The sequence below is a fragment of the Thermomyces dupontii genome (genome assembly GCF_041956625.1).
Source record: "Thermomyces dupontii strain NRRL 2155 unplaced genomic scaffold VTN31scaffold_6, whole genome shotgun sequence".
NCBI lineage: Eukaryota > Fungi > Ascomycota > Eurotiomycetes > Eurotiales > Trichocomaceae > Thermomyces > Thermomyces dupontii.
In genome coordinates, this window is record NW_027192312.1 from 246,475 (window position 1) to 273,892 (window position 27,418).

Below are 27,418 nucleotides of genomic sequence, written 5' to 3' on the forward strand. Positions count from 1 at the left end.
AAGCTCCGTCAAATTCATCTCCCCAGACCATCCATCCATCGCAGAGCCAAACCATCATCTAATCCCACCTGTCGACTAAATCGGCGAATCCACGACCGGGAAAATGACCAATCCCGCTCGTGCGGCCCTCAATGCCGCGAACTCCCTTACCGCGGCATTCCGGGGGCTCTCCCTGACCACACCGGCCCGAAGTTTCTCGACAACGTCTGCAGTGTACCGGACCAAGAAGCTTCCCGAGCACATCCCTCCATACCCTTACGGACCGCGACGAACATACAAACAAGCCGACTTTGGCCTCTACGGTGGCGCCGAAATTCAATTCGGCAACAAGATCTCCAAGGGACGGAACCACGGCAAGACACGACGAGCATGGCGCCCCAATGTTCGGTGGAAGAAGCTGCATAGTGACGCGCTGAATGAGGATCTCTACATCAAAGTCACGAAGAAGGCGCTGCGGACGATTGAAAAGTGCGGCGGTCTCGACAATTACCTGCTGGGTGATAGCCCGTCCCGGATCAAGGAGTTGGGCATGTTCGGTTGGGAGCTGCGGTATCGGGTGATGCAGTCGCCGGCGATCCAGGAACGGTTCAAGAAGGAGAGGGCAGAACTTGGGCTACCAGACCCGCCGACGTTTGAGGAGTGGTTGGAGCAGAAGAAGAAGGCGGAAGCGGAGAAGGCTGCGGCTTCGTCGACACCATCGCAGACTGTCCCGACGAATCAGCAAGAGGTGAAGTCGACATGATAAAGGTTGGGACTGATGGCAGGGATTTTGTATTATAACTAGATCGGTTTGTCTGAATGATTTGTTATTCATGTATACATAGCGTCAACGGCATCAAATTTCTAAAACCGGAACCATACTGCAGATTTGTCTAGGAGGTACATGTAACTCAATGTATGACCCAAACGAATCAATCCAGCCGATATATCCCACACATGGCTATAATACATGTCGACGTACTCGCAGCATGAACAAGCATGCGCATAACGTTGTAAATAGAACGCCCAGGAAGAGACATCAATAACGAACTGCAATCATTCCGACGATACACTCTTCAGCCATCGATTATAGTACGGAAGCATCTCCGCTTCACAGTCCCGTCCCTTGCTATCTTCGCAACCATGGAAATGAATGACAAAGTCGCCGTTCTGATATGTACCATCGACGGCGGCACCGGGAGAGTCCTTGCTGTAAGCATTGATGACGCGCTGCGGGACCAGAGCAAGTTTGGCGAGGATTGTTGCATGCCACTGCACAATGTGATCCTGATATCGCTAAGCCAACGTTCTCCGCTGATGCCAAGTCGAGAAAAAGACTTACCAATGCATGTTTCTCGGCCTTGAGGAAGTCGTAGCTACGATACAAAGGATCATACCACACGTCGAGGAAGAATCGACCCCAGTCACCTTGCTTGATGATAAAGCTGTCTGACACGAGATCCTCCGCATCCTGGGTTACGATGAATTGCACATTGTTGGGCTTGAGGTAAGAAAATGTCTTGATGATACTGTCCGGAGGTACGACCGGCATGTCCCGAATCATCAGCGAATCCAGACGCGAGGGCTCCAGGACATGAGACGTGAGCGACAGGTTCGGCTCCATGATCAGCGCGTTGGCGGTAAGGTGGAAGAAGTAGGTGGAATGCGGGTTCTCGGTCATGGCATGGCGAACCGCGGGGACGATCGTCCAGCTACGGGGCTGTCCGAGCAGCGTGTATGCATAGTCGGAGGCATTCGCGAAGAACGTCGCGTATCCTGAGGGCACGGTCAGCGACGACGGAATGAAACACCGGGCAGATTGGCGGAGGCATTGCAACGGCAAGGGCACGCACCATGTCGCTTCGCATAATCCTCCCGATTGCGTTTGATTTTCTCAATATAACTCTGGCTCCATCTCTCTGAATCCAGCACTGTCACAAGGACGACCGGTGCAACTGCAGACGAACCAAAGGTGGAGATGGTGCCATTGCCGGACGAGGACGACGGTGCAAGGAGGCGGGTCACAAGGAGGAAAAGAGCTACACCGGCAAGGACTATCAGAGCGAGCGTTTTAAGCTGCCGGCGACGCTTCAGGGTGAACGTTGAGCGAGGTGCGAATCGGGTCGGATTCGAGGACTTGCGAGGAAGAGCGTAATGCATGGTGAGCTGCTCGGCGCTGACTGCCAGCGCCCTTGGCAGGTGTATGAACAAAGCACAATAGATGCAAAATATACACTATGTTCCAGGGGCCTCAGACATGATTTATTCTGCTGTCTGAACCCCGACTTGGACTCGACACTGCGAGCCTGTCTGAGACATGCCCGTGAACGATTACCAGTACTTCCAACGTTTGTCAGAGCAATACGAGCTGCCGGATTATTGTTTTTCCGTATTTGCTTGAGGGATTACATACTGTACTCCTCACTGCTATGAGCTTAACCTACTCGTAAGTACCTAATTAGATCGCCGACGTCATGGATTGACACTAGCAATGACCACTATTATTAATAGGATTGCTCACTTTTAAGCTTCAACCAGCATTCTAATGCTCGTATCCAGAGTTCCAATCCCCATGCTGATTGACATCTGGCCCGTAGGCTAATAATGCAACGCATTGCTCGAAGTTCCGTCACCCCTGCATTACAGCAGTCCCGGCAAGATGACATACTTCTTCCGCTTGTATCGGTCGCCAAACTCCTTGCGGTACCGGCGCTCCTTCTTGACCGCCCAGTCCCACATCTGGAGCGTGCCGACGGAAGTGAACAGCAGCACGCTCCAGCTGAGGCCGGACACCAAGTAGACGCCGACCCACGCCAAGATCTCAAACATGTAGTTGGGACATGTCACCAGACCGAATCCGAAACCCTTGGGGATCCCGCGCTCCGTGCTGCCTGGCCGGCGCAGATCCCGCAGGACCAAATGAGCGTTGAGGTTGGCCAGCTCGCCAAAGACGAACAGAGCCAGGCCGCCATAGAGCAGCACCGGGTTCGGGTTGGTACTGGCAGCCGCGGCGTCCGGTCGAAATACCCAGTAGCAGATGTTGATGCCGACCAGGAACCAGTAGTGACCACAGTTTTTCAGAATGTTGAACGCGGGCATGGTGGCCAGGCTAAAGCGGTGGACGAAGATGGTCTCATACTCGCGCTTCAGGAAGTGAAGCGTCAACATCGCACAGATGAGCTGCTGCACCCACGACGGCTCCGGCAGCGGCTGCTCAAAGTTGAAGTACAGATACGGCCGTAACACATAAAGGAACAGAGCCGGGAACACCAGCGGACCGAGGTACTCGATGATATAGACCGTGCGCCATCCAACCTGGGGACCTGACCACGCCAAGTGCTGTCAGCCGCATGCGGTCTCAATACACCGTCACATCATTGGCGACGTACCGAGATCCTTCACGTAGATAGTGTCCTGGGCGCTCAGGCCCGTCTCCCGAAGGCTCTGAGAGCCATTTGGGACTAGACTGCCATCGCTCCCCTTGGTCACGCGCAGACGGTGGATCGAGTAGCCCGATTTCTGCGCCAGAGCCTTGTAGAGATCGCTTGCTGGGGCTTCCAACGAGACGCTGACCTCCTTGGGCAGCGCTCGGATTGGTTTCCCTGTCAACCCACCATCACATTAGCAAAGGACTTTCGCGTAGACCGCGTCCAGGGGAAATACCACGCGGGTGCACCACCAAATTCACCGTGTTCGAGGCCATGGCGACTGGAGCTGCTCTCCAATTGCAATTGGCAGACCACGCGACTCCTGCAGGCACCGCGACCCTTTTCTAAAGACCCAGCAGATGTTCGAAGGGGCGATCTTGGGGACCACGTCCAAAGCTTCCCTAGCTACGGGGCTCAAAATTGGCCTGAATGGGAAGAGTGCTCCTCGGTACACGAATTCAGGTACCTTCACGCCAGCCTACTCCGTACACGCAAGAAAATTGATCTGTCCCAGGAGCTCGGGGAATCGTTGCGCCGAGCCTCCGCGAGATCAGATCGTGGATCGACTTTGCCACTGCCCCAAAGGACAGCAAAACAGCAACCACAATAATCAACGGTCAATTGTGAACTTCCAGCAAATGACATAATGCCCTCACTCCGCTCCGCCAATTTTCAGCTCTTGATAGGCCGTCCAGCACTGCCCAGACGACAATGAGCTCAAAGCACCGGACGGTCACGTGACACCGGCGAAACCGGATAGCTCCAGTCCCTATGCTTGGCTGCTTGCCTAACCTAAACAGCAAACCCTGGCTGGAAATCTGAGGAAGGTGCATTCCCCACGTCCCCCATCACTTCCTGCCCTCAACGACTTTTTTTTTTTCCTTCCATCATCGTCCCTTCCGCCAGTCGAGCCGGAAATATAAAGCCCTCTTCCTCCCTCCGTTCCTTCCTCTTTCTCCCTCCCGAGACCTCCGCTCTTGGCTCTCTGGACCTTTGCGTGGAGCTCCGCCCTGCACCGTAGCTCCGCCCTTCCGCTTCGCTTCGTTGCCGTTGTATTACTCTGCACTCGTGCTCGCACCTCCCTCGATCCTATCTCTCTCGTCTTCGTCGACTCTCTGTTGACGCGGAAGCTCGTTTCCCTCCTTTTCGTCTTATCGCGGTTTCTGTCCAGCGCTGCCTGGCCGGTGCGGACGGAGTACTTTGTCATCAGCTCTTAAGACGTCATTCATTTCGAACTCTGCATTCCGACTTCATCTCCACACGCCCGGTTACGCATCGTTGTCTACCGCGCTCCGTGTTCAATGGACCAATCAGAAAGCGTAAGTCCAAGGCGGTCAAGCTCCGTCAAATTCATCTCCCCAGACCATCCATCCATCGCAGAGCCAAACCATCATCTAATCCCACCTGTCGACTAAATCGGCGAATCCACGACCGGGAAAATGACCAATCCCGCTCGTGCGGCCCTCAATGCCGCGAACTCCCTTACCGCGGCATTCCGGGGGCTCTCCCTGACCACACCGGCCCGAAGTTTCTCGACAACGTCTGCAGTGTACCGGACCAAGAAGCTTCCCGAGCACATCCCTCCATACCCTTACGGACCGCGACGAACATACAAACAAGCCGACTTTGGCCTCTACGGTGGCGCCGAAATTCAATTCGGCAACAAGATCTCCAAGGGACGGAACCACGGCAAGACACGACGAGCATGGCGCCCCAATGTTCGGTGGAAGAAGCTGCATAGTGACGCGCTGAATGAGGATCTCTACATCAAAGTCACGAAGAAGGCGCTGCGGACGATTGAAAAGTGCGGCGGTCTCGACAATTACCTGCTGGGTGATAGCCCGTCCCGGATCAAGGAGTTGGGCATGTTCGGTTGGGAGCTGCGGTATCGGGTGATGCAGTCGCCGGCGATCCAGGAACGGTTCAAGAAGGAGAGGGCAGAACTTGGGCTACCAGACCCGCCGACGTTTGAGGAGTGGTTGGAGCAGAAGAAGAAGGCGGAAGCGGAGAAGGCTGCGGCTTCGTCGACACCATCGCAGACTGTCCCGACGAATCAGCAAGAGGTGAAGTCGACATGATAAAGGTTGGGACTGATGGCGGCATCGAGATTTGATCCCATGCTTGCCATTCAGTGATTGATCCACCATGGGGAGAATCAAGAAGTTGGCGAATCCCAAACACGAGGCGACCATCGTAAGTTGCATCCCATCCCATCTCCCGGCATGATTGGACGGCTAACGTGCGATTCCCTTGGCCAGTCGCCGTTTTTCGCGGATCTCACCCGGAGAGCGGCTCAGGTGCCCCTCGTGGACCTGCCCGCGACCTTGGCCGCGCTCCCCGCCATCTGGTCGTTCCCCCGTGGTGATCTGTACCACTGGATCAATGTCCTCAATCGCTTCGACGACGTCCTGGCCCTAGTCATTGACCGGTATGACCTCAAGCGGGGCCCCCAGAAGACGCCGTTCGGTCGTTCCGTGTTGAAGGAATCATGGCATCACGATTTTCCCAACACCACCGTCTCTGATCAGCAGCTGGATGCGGAGCTGGACTCCCGAGGATACGGCCCCGAGGGAGACCGGGAGCTCGTCGAGGCTATCCTCCGCTTCTCCCTGATACTCCTGGAAAAGTGCGGCAACCGCAGCCTGTACAGCAGCAGCGACCGTCTCGATGACTTGCTCAACACCACGTCCAATTCCTTGCTGCGGCAGACCTTGCGCGTTGCCCTCGCTCTGGCCCAGCGCTACCATGCTCGCCAGCGCCATGCTGCCTCCTCCCAGTCGTTGTTGTCCGCCCACTACAACATCAACCTCGACAAGTTGCAGAAACTGGCCGCCCCATTCCCCCGCCCGAATACGGTCAGCAGGCTGGCGACTCCGTCGCCGGCGGTGCTGTCTCGAAGTCACGAAACCGCTCCTCCGACCAAGCACAATGCCAATGACATGATTGCCTTGTTGCGGGAATCGGACGAGTGGGAAGAATGGGGGAGCGTCCGGGCTGTTTACTACCCGTCTGGCGCCGCCGCGGAGCAGGCCAGACCCGCTCCAGACTCGCCCGCCCATGAACCGGCGCCGTCTCACTCACCTTCTACCCCCACCCCCCTGCGTCGTAGCGCCACTCTTCCCACTCCGCGCCAGCGCCGCTCGTCGGGCGCGGAGGAATTGCCCGCCTCGCAGTTCACCACTCCAGTCTCGAAGCCGGAGGAGACACCGCGCGGCTCCAAAGTAGTCACGATCCCAGTGTCGCGGGTGGTCTCGTCGAGCCTCACTGACCTTACCGCGTCGACCATCCCCAACGTCCCGAACGAATCTGAATATGACTTCCTCCACCGACTTCGCGTTGCCCACTCCTTGGTCAAGTCTGACGCGACGCGCGAAGAGATTCTGGATATCCGGATCCTGGCTATGGCCAACCTGGCATATGTCCATTCCGAAGCTAACTTCCAGCAAAAGGTCCTCCAGCAAGACGCGGATCAGCCGAAGCGGCTGCAGCTGGTGTACCAACTCGCCGAACTGGCTCACCTCGGTGCCAGCGGTGACATCCGGGCCTCTCGGCTCACACAGACGCTGGCTCTGAACGCTTTGGAGGCGCTCACGAGACAAAAGTCCAGAGCTGCTGACGTCTGCGCCGCCCTCAACGTCAACGTCAATCATGGCGTGCTCATGTTCCTGACTCGTAAGGCGATCACCGAGGTGTCGAAGGAGGAAGACGAACCGACCGAATCGGAGGAGTGGAGAGACGCGTTGTTTGCCCTGTTGCGTACGCTACCGAGCTCCGGCTCGAGAACCCCCGAGACGTTGGTTGCGGCTGGTCTGATGACAATGTTTGTCGACATCCTGAACCAGAGGACGGAAAAGGCTCGCCGGATGTTTCCTCGCGTTCTGGAGTTCCTGGACACGTTTGTCCATGCGGTCCGAGATGCTTTGGGGACCCTTGCCAGCGCGCGCGGCTTCGACGCTGTTTCCGAACTGATCGGGTACGAGACCAAATCGGCCTTGGAGAACGTCTCCCAGGGCCGTGGCCTGCCCGCAAAGTTCCGCACCCCGTCCGTAGATTATGAGATCGCCTACTTCCAGCAGCAGTCTCTCCGGTGGCTGTTCAGATTCGTCAACCACATCATGCAGCACAGCGGCGGCGGTTTTGACCGTCTGCTGCGGAACTTGATCGACTCGCCGCCCTTGCTGACCGCCTTGCGACTGGTGTATGAGAATGCCAACGTCTTTGGCTCGCACGTTTGGAGTGGAGCTGTGAATATCCTGAGCAGCTTTATCCACAATGAGCCCACCAGCTATGCGGTCATCGCCGAGGCCGGTCTCAGCAAGAGCCTCTTGGAGTCGGTCGCTACGAAGGACCTCAGCGTGCCGCCCCTGCCCGAGCCCATCGAGACCGACGAGCCGGCCGCCGCAGCTGAGCCTGCCCCTGCCTCGTCAGAGCAACCCGCCGCTCCACCTCGCGTCTACTACCTTTTGAGGTCCCCGAACCAGAAGCTCGCAGGCGGAATCCTGCCCGCCTCGGAAGCCATGTCTTCGATTCCCCAAGCGTTCGGTGCCATATGTCTCAACACATCTGGTATGGAACTCTTTCAGTCGTCCGGTGCACTCGACACATATTTCGAAATCTTTGAGAGCCCCGCCCATGTCAAATGCATGAAGGACGACAGTACCCTCGTGCGCTCGCTGGGTACTACCTTTGACGAGCTCGTTCGTCACCATCCGGCGCTGAAACCTTCCGTTATGTCCGCCGTTCTCGTTATGGTGGCTCGCGTGGGGCTTATGTGCAAGCGGATGGCGTGGACCGCTGGTGCCGGAACGCGGCTTTGGCGACGCAGTGATGACGGGAATGGCCTGAATGCGGTTGGCCCGAAGTCCTCCTGGTTGACTGACCTCGGCGTTCCGTTCGACAAGGCCGTTGAGTCTGGAGGTGCATTCAGCTACCCTCATCTTCAGGATGCGACCCTTCCCAACGGAGGCAAGATGGTTCTCGGTGACGTCTCCGACCTTCCTGATCCTGAGAATTTTCCTCTCGATGCGAACGGCAAGGATCAATGGGGTCTCGGCCCTGAAGACTACATGTATCCAGTCGTCCGCTTTCTTGGTGCATTTTTTGAGAACCAAACCAACTGTACGCAATTCATCGAGGCTGGTGGTGTCGAGTTTGTCCTGGACTTTGCGACTCTGCCGAGTCTGCCGCACAACTTCCGCGTTTCAAAGGCACTCGTTGAATTCGTGCAATTGGTGCATATGATGGCCGAAACCAAGCCGCAGCTGGTACTTCCCTCGCTGGTCCAGCGCACGCAGGATGTGGTCGACTGTTTGTCCGATTTCTGGCGGGAACCTTCGCCAACCGGCTTCTTCACCTCTCTCACGAAACCAGAATCGGATGCTGCGGCTAGTGACAGTCCCATAGCCCAGCTGGCCGCAACCAAGGGAACCTATCTCGCCCAGCATCTTGTGGCTGCATACGTGCTAACGGGCCTCCTTCATGAAGTGTACACGCCTCCGATGTATCAGACCCGTCCCAGCCAGCAGACCTCTGCCTTCACTCAGGTCAACCTGGCCGAGCGCTACAGTACCATTGTTACCTCTTTGGGCAAGCTTCATGCTGCTTGCGTTTGGGAGGACATCGCACTCCAGAAGAACATTCCCAAGCGCTGGGTAGAGGCTACTGAGGTGCGTCAGGACAAGCAGGGTACCGATGACTCTCGCAATGTTTTGGGCCATCGGGACCACGCGGGATCGAGTCACCGTCCAGCTGAGGGCGATCGGCCCGGTACTGCCGACGGAGCCCAGGCAGGAGATGCCGGCCGGGGACAGCTCGACACCGCAGTTCAAAATGACCCTGCGTTCCGAAATGTCGAGAAACTCCGTTACATTCTGACCACTCTGCCCAATTTCATCACGCGCTTCTTTAATTCGTTGGGCCATGGGGTTATCGGGAAGCGCCGCATCGAGACTTACCAGCGGCAGAATGCCTCCATGGTGGCTGATGCCATCGCTGACGCTATGCTTCATCAGCTCCAGTTGGAAGTTACGAACCAAGCTTCCGACGTCCAGGACAAGTTCTCGTACTTGATCTTCATTCTCTCCTCGCTCTCTCAATTGCTATTCGAGACTCCGGCGGAACGCACCCTGTCCGAGTGTCCGACATTGCTGCTGCTGGCTTTCCAGAAGAAGGGTGGATTCAAGGTATTGCGAGATCTCTCTCAAATTTTTGTGGAAGAGATCAACCAGCTGGTTGCTTCGCCTTCCCAAGCTCTCGGAGACTCGGAAGGGTCAGCTCGCATCGCCTCTGCGTACGGTGGCCTTCGGATCATTCTGACTTGTTTTGCCGAGATCGCCTCCCCAACGTACGTGGTTGAGTCCAATCAGACTCAGGCTCTCGCATCCCCTGAGAGAGAGCGCGATCGGCCCGATTACTTCCACCCATCGCAATTCTTGGTGGACCTGCGGATGGAGATTGTACCGATGGTGCGCGAGCTGTGGAGTTCGCCATTTGTCGACAAGGCCTCGACCGTAATAGTCAAGTGCATGGTCGACATTCTTCGCTCCGTTTTGGGAGGCGATCGCGAAGCTGGCGCTGCTCGGCGATCCGATCCTCCGCAGTACGTGAACGATATCCCGCGCAAGACGTTCACCATCAACCGAGACCGTTTGGCCACGCTTCGTGATCGGGGTTATGACCAAGATCTCGCCCGCGAGGCTCTGTATCGGTGTAACAATGCTCTGACCGCTGCTGAGGAGTATTGTAAGGCTCAGTCGTGGATCCGGCCGCCGCCGAGGTGCCCGCCTCCATCGCAAGATCTGGATTCGACCAGGGGAACCGGGTCAGGAGAGGCGTCAGAGGAAGCATCATCTGGCGACACACCGTCGGACCGTGCCGCCTCTCTGGCGAGGTTCCTCGCCCAAGCCTCTGCTACACGTCCTGCAGAAGAGGGAGCGGAGTCAGAGGAAGGCCGCGCTCAAAATACCGATGGTGAAACCCGTATCGATATCGTCGCCAGAGCACTCAACCATATTCTGGCAGACACAGAGGGCCGAGGGGGTGACAGTGCCCAAGAGTCATCGTCCGACAATCAGGCCCAGCAGCGGCGCCGTCAGGTCGCTGCCACCATCGACGATCTTGACTCGGAACGTGACATGATTCGGGAAAATTTGATTGAACGTTGCCTGGATGTCCTCAATGTCCATCACGATGTGACCTTCGAGCTCTCGGATCTCATCCAGGCGGCAATGAGACGGCATCACGACATCGATGGGTTCCGAAAGGAGGTTGGAGAGACGTTAATTCAGTCGCTAGTCTCGCTCCAGATCGAAGAGAATTTCAGATCGTCGGGGAAGAAGATCGCGGCGTACGCAAATCTGCTGGCGCTTGTCATCCAGGATGAGAGCAATTTCCGCGCCACTCTCAGCGACCTAAAGGATTACTTCGTCACCTTACTGGGATTCATCAAGATCACACCGTCTGACAAAGACACCGACGAGACGGCTCCGTGGATCGCGCACGTCTTACTGGTTCTGGAGCGTTTGCTGTCGGACGATACTCAACCCCCGCAAATACGCTGGAACCCGCCTCCCCTCGATGGTTCCGAAGGTAATGAGGAGCCTGCGAAGCTGGAAGAGCCCCTTTTGTCGCTGGAGGACAAGACTAGGCTGTTCGATGCACTGCTGGAAATTTTACCTCGGATCGGTCGGGACACTACTCTCGCGCTCTCGGTATGTCGAATCCTCGCCATCCTCACTCGCAGTCGGAGCATTGCCGTCCGCATGGGCGAGAAACGAAATCTACAACGCCTGTTCGTCATGATGAAGCAGGTGTGCGGCTCGATGGATGAGAAACTGCAGAGCTCCTTCATGCTCATCCTTAGACATATCATCGAGGATGAGGAGACCATCCGCCAAATCATGCGGAGTGAGATTGTTGCCCACTTTGAGTCTCGGACTGCAAGGCAGACGGAAACTTCGAACTACGTCCGACATATGTATCACCTTGTTCTGAGGGCACCCGAGCTGTTCGTTGAAGTGACGAATGAGAAGCTCAAGATCCAGAGGTACGATCCTCATCAGCGCCCTCAGGTGCTCACTTTGAAGGCGACGGACAAGAACGGGACGTCCACCGAGTCCAAGGACAGCGCTGAGCAGCCACGGGAGAGCGTTGAGGGTGGTCAACCGAGCGAGGGCAAAGAGAAGGGCAAGGCCCCGGAGCTTAAGCCGCCGGTTGTGGAGAACCCCGACGGCGTGATCCACTACTTGCTTTCGGAACTACTCTCTTACAAGGATGTGGACGATAAGGAGCCTCCACAGGAGAGTACCGACGCGTCCGGTACTGATCCATCGGGCTCCCGAATGGATGTCGATGTACCTCCTGAGGAGGGGTCGTCGACCTCCTCCACCGCAGACGGCGCGGCACGGGGTCAAAAGAAGTCGGACAAGCCCTCGTTCAAACCGGAGGACCATCCGATCTACATCTACCGTTGCTTCCTCCTGCAATGCCTGACCGAGCTCTTGGCCTCTTACAACCGTACCAAGGTTGAGTTCATCAACTTCTCGAGAAAGGCCGATCCTTTGGCGACGACCCCGTCGAAGCCGCGCGGGGGTGTCTTGAATTATCTGCTCAACGCCCTCGTCCCCGTTGGGACGCTTGAGCACGAAGAGTCCTTGGCGTTCAAGAAGCGCAGTAATGTCTCCTCGCTGGCCATCAACGTCCTCGTCGCGCTGTGCTCGAAGACCGGGGAGTTTGGAAGCCCGAATCGGCGCCGAAACCACGAGGACGAGGAGGATGAGCCGGCATTGACCTTTGTTCGTCGATTTACCCTTGAACATGCCCTCAAGGCCTACAAGGACGCCATGGCCTCTACCGAGCCCCTCGATGTTAAGTACTCACGCCTCATGTGCTTGGCCATGCTGTTTGACAAGATGCTTGGCCACTCTATCTTCGGAGGTGACAACAACAATAACAACAATAACTTCGAATCATGGAACTTCGAGTCGACGACTCGGCAGATGGCCAAGACCATGTTCGAGAAGCACTTCATTTCCGCCCTGACCGCGTCGATCGCGGACATCGACTTGAACTTCCCTTCTGCCCGGAGAGTGATCAAGTACATCCTTCGTCCCTTGAACAAACTCACCCAAACGGCTGTCTATCTCAGCGAGACCTCAAGCATCACCCTGCCGGAGGAGGCTGATGAAGACAAGATCTCGTCGGCAACATCGGTATCCGATCTGGACGATGACCGCGAAGAGACACCTGATCTCTTCCGGCATTCTACTCTGGGCATGTTGGAGCCTCGCCATGATGAGGAGGAGACGAGTGAGGAAGAGGAGTCCGAAGAGGATGATGAGATGTACGACGATGAATACGGGGACGAAATGGACTACGACGAGGAAATGCCCGAGGATGACGGGGAAGTTGTCAGCGAGGACGATGAGGATCTCGATGGTCCGATTGAGGGTCTGCCTGGCGACTCCGGAATGGACATTGAGGTTCTGATCGATGATGACGGAGAGCACGACGAGGAGGACGACGAAGATGATGATGAAGGGGAAGACGAGGAGGACATGCATGATGATGAGGAAGACGAAATCATGGCAGGCGAGATTACGGGGGATCATGACAATGACAGCTTTGCTGAAGATCGAGAGGACGAATGGGAAAGCGAAGAGATGTCGGGAGATAACGAGGAAGCCGAGATGTTGACGCAATTCGAAGATGAGTTGGCCGACATCCGGCAAGCTGATCGCGATGGCGACTCCCAGCGATTCGATGATCTGCTCCGTGTGATCAATGAGGCGAGTGGCGGTGACGTCTTTCGAGTCACCAACATGGATGACAATGCCCCGGATGACGTGGATGATGATGAAGGAAATGAAGATGAAGGTAAGACACATTTTGTTTCAACATGTTTCTTTGATGTGTGTCGGTCTTGCTGACTCGTCCGCTTCAGACGAAGAAGATGAGATGGATGAGATTGAAGAAGATATGGATGACATGGATGATGATCGGGGTTCCTACGACGGATTCGATGGTAAGCTTACAGTTCCGTGGTACTTTCGATATCAATGAGCGTCTTACTGACGGGGGATTATCAGATGAGGACATCGAACCGTGGAGTGGTTGGGACGGCGACGAGCCACCTCTTCCTGGCCACCATCGCTTCCGTGGAGGCGGAACCGGTTGGGGAGGAGTTTCTGGCATGTCAGGCCGCGGCGGTCTTGTTACTGGCCAGCCTTATCGCCTTCACCGATCCCAGATCAATTCCCGTCCCTCTGATGTTGGAACCAACCCTCTGCTGATTCGCAGCAACCGCCAAACCGAGGGCCAGACACAAACTCGTGCATCCGGGAACGAGATCTTCACGGACTGGATCAGCGGCTTGAATCCCACAAACACCGCCAGCTGGATTCCATTCCAAAGCCCTGCCTCCTTCGTCAACGCAGTCATGCAGGCCATTGATGCTCAACGGGGCCCTGGCTTCGACGTAATCACTCGCGACGGACTCCAGGTGCATGTCGATCGCCGAGCATTGCAGCCGGGTCTCCGCTTCCAAGACCTCTTCGGAATGCCGCAGCAAGCCCCTAGCCGGCCACGGGATGATCCGACTCAGGCCATTGGCTTCACCCTGGCTCCGACGGCCGTCCGGTGGCGAGAAGAAGCCAGCCTCCTTTTCGGCAACTCCTACGTGGAGAAGACTCAGCGTGTGGTGAACTCAATTCTCCGGCTCCTTGTGCCCCCGGCAATCGAGGAAGAGAAAAGACGCCAAAAGGAGCTTGAAGAGGAGCGCAAGCGCCGCGAAGAGGAGAGGGCGGAAAGGGAGAGACTGGAGCGCATCGCCAAGGAAGAAGAAGAGAGAGAGAGGAAACGCAGGGAAGAAGAAGAGGCCGCCAGACGGCGAGAAGAACAGGAACGCCAGGCCGAGACCAGGGCGGAGGAAGCCGACGAGCACATGGAGGATGTTTCCGGCCCCTCGGAGGGCGCGGCTGCTCCTGCGGTAGCTGGTCCGGCCGAGCCCCCGCGGCGGATCCACACGACCATCCGTGGCCGTCAGGTCGACATAACTGGCATGGAGATCGATCCCGAGTACCTGGAGGCTTTGCCGGAGGAGCTTCGAGAGGAAGTGATCATGCAACAAGTCGCCGAGCAGCGATCGCAGGCGTTCGCCGCTGGCGAGGAGCCCACGGAGATCGATCAGGAATTCCTCGACGCGCTGCCTCCGGAGCTGCGCGAAGAGATGTTGCAGCAAGAAGCCGCCGACCGCCGTCGCCGAGAAAGAGAGGCTGCCCGTCGACAGGCAGCGGCCAACGGTGGTCCCGTTGCGGAGGAAATGGACACCGCAAGTTTCTTGGCTACGCTGGACCCTCAGCTGCGTCAAGTTGTCCTCGCTGACCAGTCTGATGAAGTGCTGGCCACTCTCGATCCTGCCCTCCGCCGAGAAGCTCTGGCTCTCCAGCCGGGTCGTCGTTTGACCCAAGTTGGCGACACGAGCGGCCGATCCGACCAACGGCAGCGAGAGGAAAGTCAAGACACAGACGCCAAAAAGCCTCAGCGCCGACAGATCATCCAAATGCTCGACAAGGCGGGAGTGGCCACGCTGCTCCGATTGATGTTCATGCCGCTGCAAGGCAATGCACGCCACCAGCTTCATGACATCCTCCACAACGTGTGCGAGAACCGCCAGAACCGGATGGAGGTCATCAACTTGCTGCTATCCATTCTTCAAGATGGCAGCACCGACGTGTCTGCGGTTGAGCGCAGCTTCGCACACCTGTCGCTCCGGGCCAAGACTCCCCCGGCCCAGAAGACTCCACAGTCTGCCAAACGCCCACTGCCTTCAACGACGTCGATGAGTGCCAACAGCGAAGTCACCCCGTTGATGGTCGTCCAACAGTGCCTCGGAACCCTCTCATTCCTGACGCAGTATAACCCGCACATCTCGTGGTTCTTCCTCACCGAACACGAGTCCGCGTGGGCGCTCAAGCTGAAGGCGCTGCGCAAAGGTAAAGGAAAGGAGAAGGAGACGCGGGCGAACCGGTTTGCCTTGAACGCACTTCTCTCCCTTCTGGACCGAAAGCTTGTGATGGAAAGCCCGACCTGCATGGAGCAACTGGCAAGTTTGCTCAGCACCATCACACAGCCTCTGACTCTGCTGCTTCGCCGTGAGAAGGAGCGGCAAGAGGCCGAGAGCAAGGGTAAAGAGCCAATCCGTCCGGAGGGGGAGGAGTCGACGGAAGAACCAGCACAAGCGGCTGGTCCCTCGGGTCAAGACAGCGAGATGGCTGAGGCGGCACCCTCTGCGCAGGAGGAAGCCTCCGGAGAATCATCCGAGCAACCAAAGACCGAGGACGACAAGAACAAGAAGCGCACCATCGAGCCGCCCGTTGTTCCGGACTACAATCTGCAACTGGTGGTGCGCATTCTGGCCGCTCGGGAGTGCAATGGCAAGACGTTTCGTGATACGCTGTCGGCCATCAACAACCTCTCTGCGATCCCACGGGCGAAGGACGTCATTGGGCGTGAGCTCATCAGCCAGGCACAAGGGTTGAGCGAAGCCATCCTCCTGGATCTGGACGAGCTGATCCCCCACGTCCGGCAAGCTAAGTCCGGCACGGACATGCAGGGTCTCGCGCTGGCCAAGTTCTCGCCTCCCAGCTCCGACCAGGCTAAGTTGCTGCGAGTGCTGACGGCCCTGGACTACTTGTTCGATCCCAGCCGGGTGGAGAAGCTCAAGGGCGCTGAACCCGAGTCGGCTCCAAAGGAGGACATGTTGCGAACGTTGTACGAAAGCGCCACTTTTGGCCCGCTGTGGTCGAAGCTCAGCGAATGCTTGACTATCGTCCGACAGAAGGAGAACATGCTGAATGTCGCGACGACTCTGCTGCCGCTGATCGAGGCCTTGATGGTCGTCTGCAAGAACACGCCGCTGAAGGATGCGCCTGTGTCACGTCGCGGCCGGGAGAGCTCCGTGTCCAGCCCGCCGCAGGAGGGAACCGGCGTGGGCTCCAACATGGAGCGACTCTTCTTCAGCTTCACGGAGGAGCACCGCAAGATCCTCAACGAGCTCGTGCGCCAGAACCCTCGCCTGATGAGTGGCACCTTCTCCCTCCTAGTGAAGAATCCCAAGGTTCTCGAGTTCGACAACAAGCGCAATTATTTCACCCGCCGGCTCCATATCCGTGGAGCGGAGGCCCGACACTCGTATCCGCCGCTCCAGTTGTCCGTCCGCAGAGATCAAGTCTTCCTGGATTCGTTCAAGTCGCTCTACTTCAAGACGGCGGACGAGGTAAAGTACGGGAAGCTGAACGTCCGCTTCCACGGCGAGGAGGGTATCGATGCTGGCGGTGTGACTCGGGAGTGGTTCCAAGTGCTGGCACGGGGCATGTTCAACCCGAACTACGCGCTCTTCATCCCTGTCGCGTCGGATCGAACGACGTTCCATCCGAACCGGCTGAGCGGCGTCAACTCGGAGCATTTGATGTTCTTCAAGTTCATCGGGCGCATCATCGGCAAAGCTCTGTACGAGGGCCGTGTTCTCGACTGCCACTTCAGCCGCGCGGTGTACAAGAGTATCCTGGGCAAGCCGGTGTCTATCAAGGACATGGAGACGCTGGATCTGGACTACTACAAGAGCCTGGTGTGGATGCTGGAGAACGACATTACAGACATCATCACGGAGACCTTTGCGATTGAGACGGACGACTTTGGGGAGAAGCAGATCATCGACCTGATTCCCAATGGGCGCAACATTCCTGTCACGCAGGAGAACAAGGAGGAATACGTCCAGCGGGTTGTGGAGTACAAGCTGGTTGGCTCGGTCAAGGAACAGCTGGAGCACTTCCTGAAGGGCTTCCACGACATCATCCCGGCGGATCTCATCTCCATCTTCAACGAGCAAGAGCTTGAGCTGCTCATCTCGGGGCTGCCAGAGATTGATGTTGACGACTGGAGGAACAACACCGAGTATCACAACTACTCGCCCTCGTCGCCGCAGATCCAGTGGTTCTGGCGCGCCGTGCGTTCGTTCGACAAGGAGGAGCGTGCCAAACTGCTGCAGTTCGTCACCGGCACCAGCAAGGTCCCGCTGAACGGCTTCAAGGAGCTGGAGGGCATGAACGGGTTCAGCAAGTTCAACATTCACCGCGACTATGGCGACAAAGATCGCCTTCCAAGCTCGCATACTTGTTTCAACCGTAAGTTCCATGAATCAATGCTACCATGGGAATGATCGTTGCTAACGAACGACAGAGCTTGACCTTCCCGAGTATGAGAGCTATGAGGAACTCCGATCGCGGCTGTACACTGCGATGACGCAAGGAAGTGAATACTTCGGCTTTGCATGATCGTCTTCTTCGTGTCTTGTTTCTGGGTTTACCATAGCGATAAACATGGGGTATGATAGACTGCAACATTGGGGAGTGTGATGATTGTTTTCCCAAAAGGGGTTATGAGGTTGTGGTTTTGTTTCTGCATTCGATGAAAAAAGGTCGATGGTATTCTGTATCATCTTACATATGCTGTGTGTTTGCTGTTGTTTATTCTATGTCCTGTACTTCGATGAATGGGAGTAATGAGACCCAGATCGAGCACGCCGGCTGGAGTGCAGGCCAGTTCGGTGGCTTTGGTCATGGGGGCTCTGATGCATTCTGCGGAAGAGTATGATTCTTCAGCTAGCACATTGTGGGTTGTCAGTGCTTCTGTGCAGCTTTCTAGAGATAGTCATCCACCGATAGAAGTGTATGCTTCATGCAGTGTTCCGGAGATCCCATCTTGGAGGACGAACAGAGCTACAAACAAGACTGGGGTTATCCTTTTTCCTGTGATTTTTACCCTTATCTCGATGATATACAAGACTCCCCAGACAAGGCAGAGAGACTAAAAACTCCAAAACCTTTCAGAAACTGAAGGCGATCAATCATAAGAGATCTTATCTTTCCCTCGGCTTCCAGTAAGTTGCTGGACAATAATACAAACTACTAGGAAAGCCTGCTCACCAGTCGGCAAACATTCACACATGTACCTAACGGAGAATACTGTAGAGGCTAAACAGCACCCAGGGAGACAGGGGAGACAAAAACGTGCTCCAAACTTGATATGATGGGTAGCAACTTCCTGAAGCGCAAAACGCAGGATGGACAGACATATAAAAAGGCTCGTTGATGGCAGTCTGCAGGTTTTCCTTCTCATCTAGCTTTTACATCAATACTCGTGCATCTATCTATCGCACTTGGATCAACCATAAGTTTCATTATCAACTCCCGTTGAGACTACAACGGTATATCTACTTGTGCCTGCATCTCGATAGTACAAATCATCTTCATCATCTCATACAACCATCAAGTCTTTGCATACCTCCTTGTGTTTGGTGCACCTGACTGGAGGAAGGTCTGCCACGCCCTGGAGTTATTCAGCATCCCGCATGTTAACCCCGTGAACAACAATGTCCGCCGCAACATCTATTCTGAGAATCCATGGTATGGTGGCCTTGGCCACCCTATCCCACAGAGTATCAACACCTCAAATGAAATCTGCTTTGTGCACCGTTACCTCCCTCCCACAGTTGGACGATTGGCCATCTACTGCCTCTGGTTAGTAGTGCCGTTCGTTGACCATCTCGCCGCGGTCACGGGCCAGACCCTACTGGAGCTCAGGGGTCAGCATACAGACCTGCCATCGTTCATGGAGTATGGAATGATGAACCTAAGAGATGGGTCTTTATTCAGACAGCCACTGACGACACATAATTACCGTGCTTAATAATTAGAAATTTGATGAACGAGCCTGCGGCCGCTGAACCTTTTGTCTTCCACCGCCATTGCTTTTTTCCGTCTATATTTTCATCTTGGCTGACTTGTTCTTCAGATTTTCTCGGGAGATAGGCAACGGCAGACAAGTTGCAATCATGGAACAAACAATGCATTCATAAAGAACAGTCTGCCAACAAAAGAATCCAACAACCCGCCCAGATGGTAGCAGTAAATTCTAGACCTTGGCTCGCATCGGTAAGGGGGTTCAGGATGCATGAGAATAATTCCGTGCACACAACTAATCAAGAGTTCTGTTAAGTTCATCCTTCTGTCCCAAGATCGTCAAGATGTACACTAAACATCGTACCATCGTTTTATATTCTGCGGTCTGGGCATACATTCCTGGGAGACATGCCCCAACAGAAGGCGAACGCTGGGTCCAAAAGGCCATTCTTCGGTACAATATGATTACTTCAAGTAACCGAGTCTCCTCCTCTGTCTCTCCTGAAAATGACGTGCTACGGGCGATGAGATCTTTACGATCCGAGATATTTGGCGCATACTCAAGTTTTGCTGGCTTTAACAATCATTGCCAGAGAACTAAACGGCACAGACATTGGAGAAGGGTGTTGAATCTAATGAGTTGCGCACATTCCTCAAGTATCTTCAGATTCTTTATATTTTGTGCTTGCCTTATGTTCTTTTCTATGTTGTTTTTGCCTTAATCTGCATAAACAGGGGTCACCTCCTACCCCCTGTCCTGTACACAGAGCAGAAATCAAGCAGTCGACATCAGTCTGTCAGACAGGATTACTTCTCTATTTCCTCAGATACTTGCCACATGTGTCATAGCCTGCCAAAAGTCAACAAAGGGAACGCTCATTCATGCATGAGTCACGAAGGGAAAGAAGCTCGGCGAAATGCTTGGGGTACCTCCCACAATTCAAACTAATGTACCTACCTAGTACCTAGGCAGATGGTTATTCCTAGTAACAGTCAACACTTTGTCTCACATAAAACTATTGAAAATCTTTGATAATCATACAAATTTCGGGATTGACTTCGAGAGAGTGGCTGCTCATAACACAGTTGCGAAAAGCAGCGGTGGGGTAGGCCAGATGTTGAAAGGAATTGCAACGCAAGACACCAAAGCATTCGGATGCTGTTGATGGTCATTTACAAGCATTCTTGCAACAGTATTGAACCTGATAGCTAGTAGGTACTTAGTATCATGAAATGTAATCTGCCTCCAGCGCTCCCCATTAGGGTTCGTGTCCGACACGTGACCAGTCGGTTCGGATTAAAGATCCTCCCTTCCAGGAGAGACGCGACTTGACGTGGTGGCGTCTCTCCGACAACTAGGTAATGGGAAGGAATTTGGTCGAGCCGCGAGATTCACCATTGATCAGGTTCCGTTCCGCTTTGCACAGGTTTTGCCAATTCCTTGCGCGAATCTCCTTGCTTTGCTCCTCGGTGAACTGAGACCTTCTAAGAGCCATTGGTCAAACAATTGATTTCTCCTTGGTTGGCCGTTCTTCCGGTAGCCAGCTCTGAATCCTCTGTAGGAAAACGAAGGAACCCATCGAGATCGTTCCCTTCTGAATACCACTATCGGACTCACTGGCACTGATGAAAATTCATTTTCATCTGGAGGAGTTGGACAGTAGGCTAGTAGTTTTGGGTCAGCCGTCGACTTTTCTTTTCGAGTGGTCCTTGTATCTCGAAGGACGCGAACAGCTTGCGAAGGAGCCTGTGTCCTGGATGTGGAGGCTGCTCAACGGAGGCCTTGTTGATCAGCTCATATACCTATGGTAACCCCATTGTCGCCCGTTTTGAACTTGTCAATGTATACTACTATCTTCGGGGGCGACGTACTCCAATCTCTGACAAGTGTGACTACTCGTCCTAGCAAATATAGTCAAAACAAGATGCCAATAACAGGGGAAGTTACTCGCTTCTGAAGGTCTCGAGCGGGCTATGTTATCATCGAAGTCACCCAGTAGTCGAGGTTTCAGACGAAAATGATATTTGTCATGGAAAATCTCCTCTATCCATATATGGACGGGGTAATACACAGACGCCGACCTGTACCCAGGCAAGGTCTCCTCCTGGATCGAGTTCTTTTGAATCCGGATGTTGGGAATACGTGTGGCGTCCCGCGATCATCTTCAACACCATCTTCGAGGGGATGAAAATGCCCGAAAAAGAGAGTCATCGTTCTTGCGTTCGTGGGCGCTTTGTCTGCGAACTGCCACAGCCAGAGGTACAAAATAAGAAAATAAGTAGACCCGGTGGGTGCTACTGCGTGAAGCGAGGCGACGTACACTTCGGCTTACCAAGCTCATTTCAGAATAAACTCCTGACGAAGTCGAAAATGATGATACATAACATGGGGAAATGATGGCTGAGATAGACTGAAGGAATACTGAATGATGTCCAATATGCACATATGTGATGGATTGGGGAGAGCATGGATGGAGTTGGAGTCCCGGTTCAACGCCTGGGACAGCCAAACTTTGACGTTAAGGGAGACAGAGCTTGGTGGTTGGTAGCTGGAGCGGATTCTATACCTCAACTCGGTATGAGAAACAGGCCATTGGCCCTGGAATAAAGGGTTACTAGACCTTGATAAGACATTCATAGTATACATCGTACTCTGACCGAAAAATAGCCAGCGACACGTAAGTGACTTCACCTCATCGCAAAATGACATTTTAAAATCTTCAGATGGCTTCACCCGGTTTGTTTCTTTCATCTTCTAGGTATCATAGCTCATGACACATAAAGAAAACCCAACAGCTGTAGGAAAGAAAAGAGTCATCACTCCACGGAGTTTGAGAACAAGAAACTCACAGACTCGCCGTTGTGGGTCCGTCGACATGCCTCGGCCAGGGTAGCGCTGATGTCGATGGTTTCGATCTTGGGACATAGTGCCTTTTTCTCGGCGTGCGGCACGGTGTTAGTGACAACGAGCCGCTTCAAGCAGCTGTTGTTGACGTTGGTGATGGCGTTGCCGGAGAGGATGCCGTGAGTGACGATGGCATTGACCTCGCGGGCACCATGCTCCATAATCGTGTCGGCAGCCTTCACCAACGTGCCGCACGTGTCGGCCATGTCGTCGACGATGATGGCAATCTTGTCCTGAACGTTTCCGACGAGGACCATTCGCGAGACCTCGTTGGGGCGCGGTCGTTCCTTGTGAATCAGAGCGAACGGCAGATCCAGGCGGTCCGCAATGGCAGTTGCCCTGAACAGGAAATGTCAGTCGACGAGTCCAATTTTTGTCGCACACAATGGCCAATAACGGCCGAAGTGGATGCAAAAGGGCTCAAAGGGAGGAAAGTACCGTTTTGCACCGCCAGCATCCGGACTGACGATCACGCAATTCTTGACATCCAGATTCTGGCGAATCCACTTCAGCATGCTCGGTTCCGCATAAAGGTTGTCGACCGGCACGTTGAAGAAGCCCTGAATCTGGCTGGCATGCAGATCCATGGTGATGACATGTTGCGCGCCGGCGATCGTCAACATGTTGGCGACGAGTCGTGCCGTAATGGGAGCTCTGCTCTTATCCTTCTTGTCTTGTCGGGCATAGAAGAAATTGGGGATGACCGCGGTAATGCGTCGGGCAGAAGCTGTCTTGCAGGCATTGATCATGATCAACAGCTCCATAAGATCATCGTTGATGTTGTTGGGACGGGTGGACTGTAGAATGAACACTAAGACCAGACAACAGCACGAATTAGCACTGACCGATCAAGTTCATGATCTTCTCGGTTTGGTGATGGGCAAGGCTCATAGGAAAGAAAAGGTGATTGCGTACCGTCCTCGTCTCGCACACTCTCGCCGATCGTTACGCTCGTCTCCTGATTCGAGTATTGCAGCACCATGATCTTGGTCAACTCGATACCGAGACTACACACCCATCCGGGTGATGAGTTTTTTAGCATGCCGTCCGTTTTACCGAAGTTCGTACTTTCCTTTCAACTTCGGGGTTCCTTACCGATCAGCGACCAGCTTGGCCAGCTCCGGGTGACTGTTGCCAGTCAGGAGCTTTATCGAATTCGTATTGCCCGACATGGTGCCGAAAACTAGGCGATCTGAGAGACGACTTGAGTTCTCCAGATCGAGACGAGAACTTTCGGCTTCGAACTTTCACATGGAGGGGCCCAGTTCGGGATTTTCCCTCACCGCCTTTTTGACCGCCTTGTTTTGATTGGTCAGAGGTTCAGAGAATAGGGTTAACCTATCTTCCGCGCTTTGCAGGCCGGCCGGCCTAACGCGGTGAGAACAACTGGCTTAATAACCAGAGTGCTCACATTTTCACCTCCGTACGGAGTAGGTGGTTGAGACGCCAAGTACGAGGACCATGAAGTTGATACTGCTTTGTAGGTTAGAGTGGACGCAAAGAAATCCTCCAACTCTATAACTCCGGTCTCTTCGGCCGTATTCTCTTCGATAGTAAGACTTGGAACGGTCGTACTTTTATCACTTGATTCGAAACCCTCAACTGTGCATTGAAGATTCAGCGTAAAGTGAAGATGTCGGCATAGGTCATGATCTGAATTCCCGTATGTCAATCGGATCAACATTATTTCGCCTACATGCTTAGGGTCGGTGTAACAGGGCCAGGTTCAAGACAACAACCTGGACCTTTCCCGACGGACGATCTTGAAGGCACAAGGAAATTCACGTGTAGTGAAATCATTCATCGAAAAGTCAAATCATAGCGGGTTGCTTTTCTTTCCCTTGCATTTTAACCCTCGTAAACAAGAAAAAGAAACCCCACATAATCCGTCTACATACAGGCCCGGTCACGCAAAATGCAATAAAGATCGACGATTATTTCTTCATCGACGAAGCTCTCCGCTTGCGCAACTCCTGCTGCTTGGCCTTCTCCTCCTGGACACGGGTAGCAAGAAGCTTGGCGTACTCGTTGCTGCAGTTGATGTTAGTTTCGACATCACCAAAGATTCGACCGTGGAAACGTACGCAGCTTCCCGAGCAGCCTCGGCACGACGACGCTTGATAGCAATGCGGCGGCGCTTGCGCTGCAGACGCTGAGGAGTCACCAGACGCTGGATCTTGGGAGCCTTGGTGTAGTCCTTCTTGCCCTCGCGGGTGACGGTGCGGCGGATGACGAACTTGCGAACATCATCCTTCTTGTCCAGGCCGAAGAATCGTCGGATCTTGGTGGCACGCTTGGGACCCAGGCGCTTGGGAACAACGACGTCGGTCAGTCCGGGAATGTCCTGCTCGCCCTGCTTGATGATGCTGAGGGCAATCACGGACAGATCCGGCCCGGTAATTGCGCCACGGACACTCTTGCGCTTGCGCTCGCCATCGCGACGGGGGCGGTAGCAGCTGTGACCGTCACTGAGGAGGAGCTTGACACGGTGCGGCAGGAGGACTGGATTGCGATTAGTCCGATCTCTGTTTTCGAGTTTTCCGGCGTTGCCAGTCGTTCTCGATAGTTACGTACCACCCTGCTTCATGGGGAAACCTGTTGCAAATCAATCAGCAATCGGTTCCAAGCACTTTCAGAATTACCAATGCAACATACCCTGCTTGTCGTTTCCACCAGTGATCTTGAACAGGTAACCTTTGAATTCCTCGCCGAGAGAGTCACCAGAAACCTGCAAGCCATGGCGAGAGCCTCCCATCAGTCGATTGTGCCTTTTCCCGCACCGTCGAAGAAACTGACCTCCGAGCCCATGCGCTTCTCCATCAGCGCACGGAGCTTGCGCTCATCGTCGATTTCGATGAGCTTCTGCGACCCATTGGCCGGGTACGAAATGTTGAGCTTCATCTTGCCGAATTCTGTGCCGCGGTCAAGACGACGGAGGCAGGTGTGTCGGCGGTCGTCGTTAAGGTCGGTCGGACGAAGATGAACTCTTTTCGATGCGCGGCCCCTTGTGTGGGAGCAAAATTCGGGTTGTGGATAGGGCCGTCTTAGCGAGGATTTGTTCATTTGTGCGCGCTAAACCTTTTATGGTCAAACCACCAGTAATAGGTCTTGGCTGCCCAGATGGGAAAAGCGTACGCAAGTTGATCGCCTTACTCACGTGACTTCTATACCACCGCATCGTCGGGATGAACTCCATCCAGTACATCGGTCTCGTCTGATTGAAACGACTGCTATTATCAGCCGAGTTTGATAGTCATGCTCCTAAACTTGCACTCTACCATCGTACTGTCAATGCTGACTCGGTTTTACGTCCCCGTGGCATGAAGTAATCGAATCTACATGCTTAGTTGCATTGACTCTGATTGGTTGATAGTAACTGACATTGTTGCCGAACTTGGCAGTGGAGCATGCGACCGATCCACCAGTTCAATGCTTACGTAATGGCGCTAGCCAAAACAAGTTAGTTACATAGTGTGATTCCAATTGCCAGCACGGATTGTCCAACCAACGTTCGAGCATTGATTAACTAAGAGTGACAACGGTCAGGTTCAATGATGTCAACCTTCGACATCTTGGGTCAATCGTCAAGCTTCTCAGCGTGTCCTTCTCCCATTCCGGGTCCTCTTTGTGCTCAGAGCTGCCTTGCTTTCTTTCTTCGATCGCTGGTCGGAAGGGTTGTCGAACGCCGAGATCATCTATCTGGCCCGCCTACATACTACTCCGTACTTCGTAGTCATGGACTCATTCGCGGGCTCTTCAGTCGTCGTATCCGCTCCGTAGGAGTCGTCCCCATTGTCATGGAACTGGGACTCCCAAAGGTTCTGACGGGACGGCACAAAGAAAAGTTAAAATCCAAACATTTCCAGACCCCTCGGATGATGATACTTCCGGTCTGATCGGGTGTCCATAATCGTTCAGAACACAAAGAACCGATTCATCCTTGTTCCGGCAGTTTGGAAAGGGTCCAACCCCAGAGATGCGCTTTGTCTCGGCGTTGAATGTTCTGGGGGTGCTGACGGCATGCTCGATCCTGTTGATGACCGCTTGGCTCATCACATCAGGCGGTATCCTGTCCAATGCCATCTTCAAGGGTCGTAATGAGGCCGTGCAAGAGTTCAAACTGGACGAGTCAGTGGGACTCGTTGCGCGACCTCTCCCGCTGGACCCTTTCGAAGTGAAAGACACCTTTGAGCACCGGTTGGTAGTCTTTGGAGATTCATGGAGCGTTAGCGCGCTCAGGGATAAGGGGCAAGGGCCAGCGTGGCCTGAGCAACTCTGTTCCGAGGTACTTTTGCGACATTCTCAGGCCCACAGCTTTTGCACGAGCTCGGAATATTAACATGATTTTAGTTTTCCTGTCAGGTGGACAACCTCGCGGAAACAGAGGTTCCATCCGCCGGCATGCTCTCCGGTTGTGTAGTCAACAATACAGAACTCCGTCGGTTCCAGCCGATGGAGGAACGTCTGCGGCCACCGCTCCATGATCTGGGGGATCAGATTGAGCGGTGGTTGGCAGCTGAGGAACGCGTTCTCCAAAACATGTCGAGCCATGGCTTGCAGATGCGTCTAGACAACACTATCTTTGCAGTCTCCTTTGTCCTCTGGGATCTATGGAAGTTTGTCGGCAAGAATTTGTCTACTGTTGATCAATCTATCAAGCACAGCATTAACACCATCTTCGGGAGGTTAGATGTCCTCTCAGACCGGTTGGAATCGAACAATCTGGAGATCATCTTGATGATGTCGGTTGACCCGACCTTCCTGCCAGCATTCAAGCCCTGGCTACGAGAACAGAAGGCAATTGTTCCGCTGGTGGACCGCTGGAATCAGGAACTAGGTCGAAAGGCGGAGACATGGAATCGCGGCAAGTTGTTTCTTTTCGATACCAATCGTTTTTTCCTCGACCAAATCCGCCGGCGGCAGTATTGGGTTATGGGCTTGATAGACGCCCACGGACTGACAAAGAATGACAGTCCCGATTGGGAATATGTTGAGAGTCCTTGTCTTCCGAGTACCCGGAAGCTGGTTGGTTCAGTTCAGGAGTCCTGCGATAACCCTGATCAATATCTCTTTTGGTAGGTTCACTGCACAAACGGGCTCAACAATGATCTTCGCACCATTGGGGCACAGGCTCTCATTTCGCCTTTTCCTTTACATACATGATTAATGTGATTGTCCAGGGATGACATGCATCTTGGTCCATCGGCGCATCGGAAACTAGGATCGGATATCTATCGCGGCATCCGGGATCTGTGGCTTTCTTAAGTACGACAAGAGAAGTGCAGGCGCAGACGACCCCATACCCTGCGCCGACACAATAAGAACGGTACTGAGGAGGCGAACGGAAACATTATTCGACTTGTCTAAGC

At 54.3% G+C, this 27,418-nt stretch overlaps 7 protein-coding genes across 7 annotated transcripts; 3 read left to right on the forward strand and 4 right to left on the reverse strand.

Annotated features, from left to right (window-relative positions):
- Window positions 1-103: 103 nt before the first annotated feature.
- Window positions 104-742, forward strand: VTN31DRAFT_5940 (mitochondrial 54S ribosomal protein bL28m; the record flags this gene model as incomplete). Its single annotated transcript, XM_069406495.1, has 1 exon — window positions 104-742. One exon carries the CDS (start codon window positions 104-106, stop codon window positions 740-742), a length of 639 nt encoding a protein of 212 aa, XP_069259022.1.
- Window positions 743-1,035: 293 nt separating this feature from the next.
- Window positions 1,036-2,139, reverse strand: VTN31DRAFT_5941 (uncharacterized protein; the record flags this gene model as incomplete). The annotated part of the gene is made up of 3 exons (XM_069406496.1): window positions 1,036-1,266; window positions 1,322-1,755; window positions 1,833-2,139. The coding sequence occupies 3 exons, from the start codon at window positions 2,137-2,139 to the stop codon at window positions 1,036-1,038; spliced, it is 972 nt and encodes a 323-aa protein (XP_069259023.1).
- Window positions 2,140-2,619: 480 nt separating this feature from the next.
- On the reverse strand, window positions 2,620-3,682 carry VTN31DRAFT_5942 (uncharacterized protein; the record flags this gene model as incomplete). Its single annotated transcript, XM_069406497.1, has 3 exons — window positions 2,620-3,302; window positions 3,369-3,581; window positions 3,643-3,682. The coding sequence occupies 3 exons, from the start codon at window positions 3,680-3,682 to the stop codon at window positions 2,620-2,622; spliced, it is 936 nt and encodes a 311-aa protein (XP_069259024.1).
- A 1,870-nt stretch (window positions 3,683-5,552) lies between these two features.
- VTN31DRAFT_5943 (uncharacterized protein) lies at window positions 5,553-17,737 on the forward strand (the record flags this gene model as incomplete). The annotated part of the gene is made up of 5 exons (XM_069406498.1): window positions 5,553-5,600; window positions 5,666-13,280; window positions 13,348-13,428; window positions 13,493-17,587; window positions 17,643-17,737. 5 exons carry the CDS (start codon window positions 5,553-5,555, stop codon window positions 17,735-17,737), a joined length of 11,934 nt encoding a protein of 3,977 aa, XP_069259025.1.
- Window positions 17,738-21,961: 4,224 nt separating this feature from the next.
- On the reverse strand, window positions 21,962-23,221 carry VTN31DRAFT_5944 (uncharacterized protein; the record flags this gene model as incomplete). Its single annotated transcript, XM_069406499.1, has 4 exons — window positions 21,962-22,388; window positions 22,488-22,860; window positions 22,965-23,056; window positions 23,145-23,221. The coding sequence occupies 4 exons, from the start codon at window positions 23,219-23,221 to the stop codon at window positions 21,962-21,964; spliced, it is 969 nt and encodes a 322-aa protein (XP_069259026.1).
- Window positions 23,222-23,983: 762 nt separating this feature from the next.
- On the reverse strand, window positions 23,984-24,950 carry VTN31DRAFT_5945 (40S ribosomal protein eS6; the record flags this gene model as incomplete). The annotated part of the gene is made up of 5 exons (XM_069406500.1): window positions 23,984-24,080; window positions 24,134-24,551; window positions 24,624-24,644; window positions 24,705-24,777; window positions 24,846-24,950. 5 exons carry the CDS (start codon window positions 24,948-24,950, stop codon window positions 23,984-23,986), a joined length of 714 nt encoding a protein of 237 aa, XP_069259027.1.
- A 1,075-nt stretch (window positions 24,951-26,025) lies between these two features.
- On the forward strand, window positions 26,026-27,314 carry VTN31DRAFT_5946 (uncharacterized protein; the record flags this gene model as incomplete). The annotated part of the gene is made up of 3 exons (XM_069406501.1): window positions 26,026-26,334; window positions 26,400-27,124; window positions 27,230-27,314. 3 exons carry the CDS (start codon window positions 26,026-26,028, stop codon window positions 27,312-27,314), a joined length of 1,119 nt encoding a protein of 372 aa, XP_069259028.1.
- Window positions 27,315-27,418: the final 104 nt, after the last annotated feature.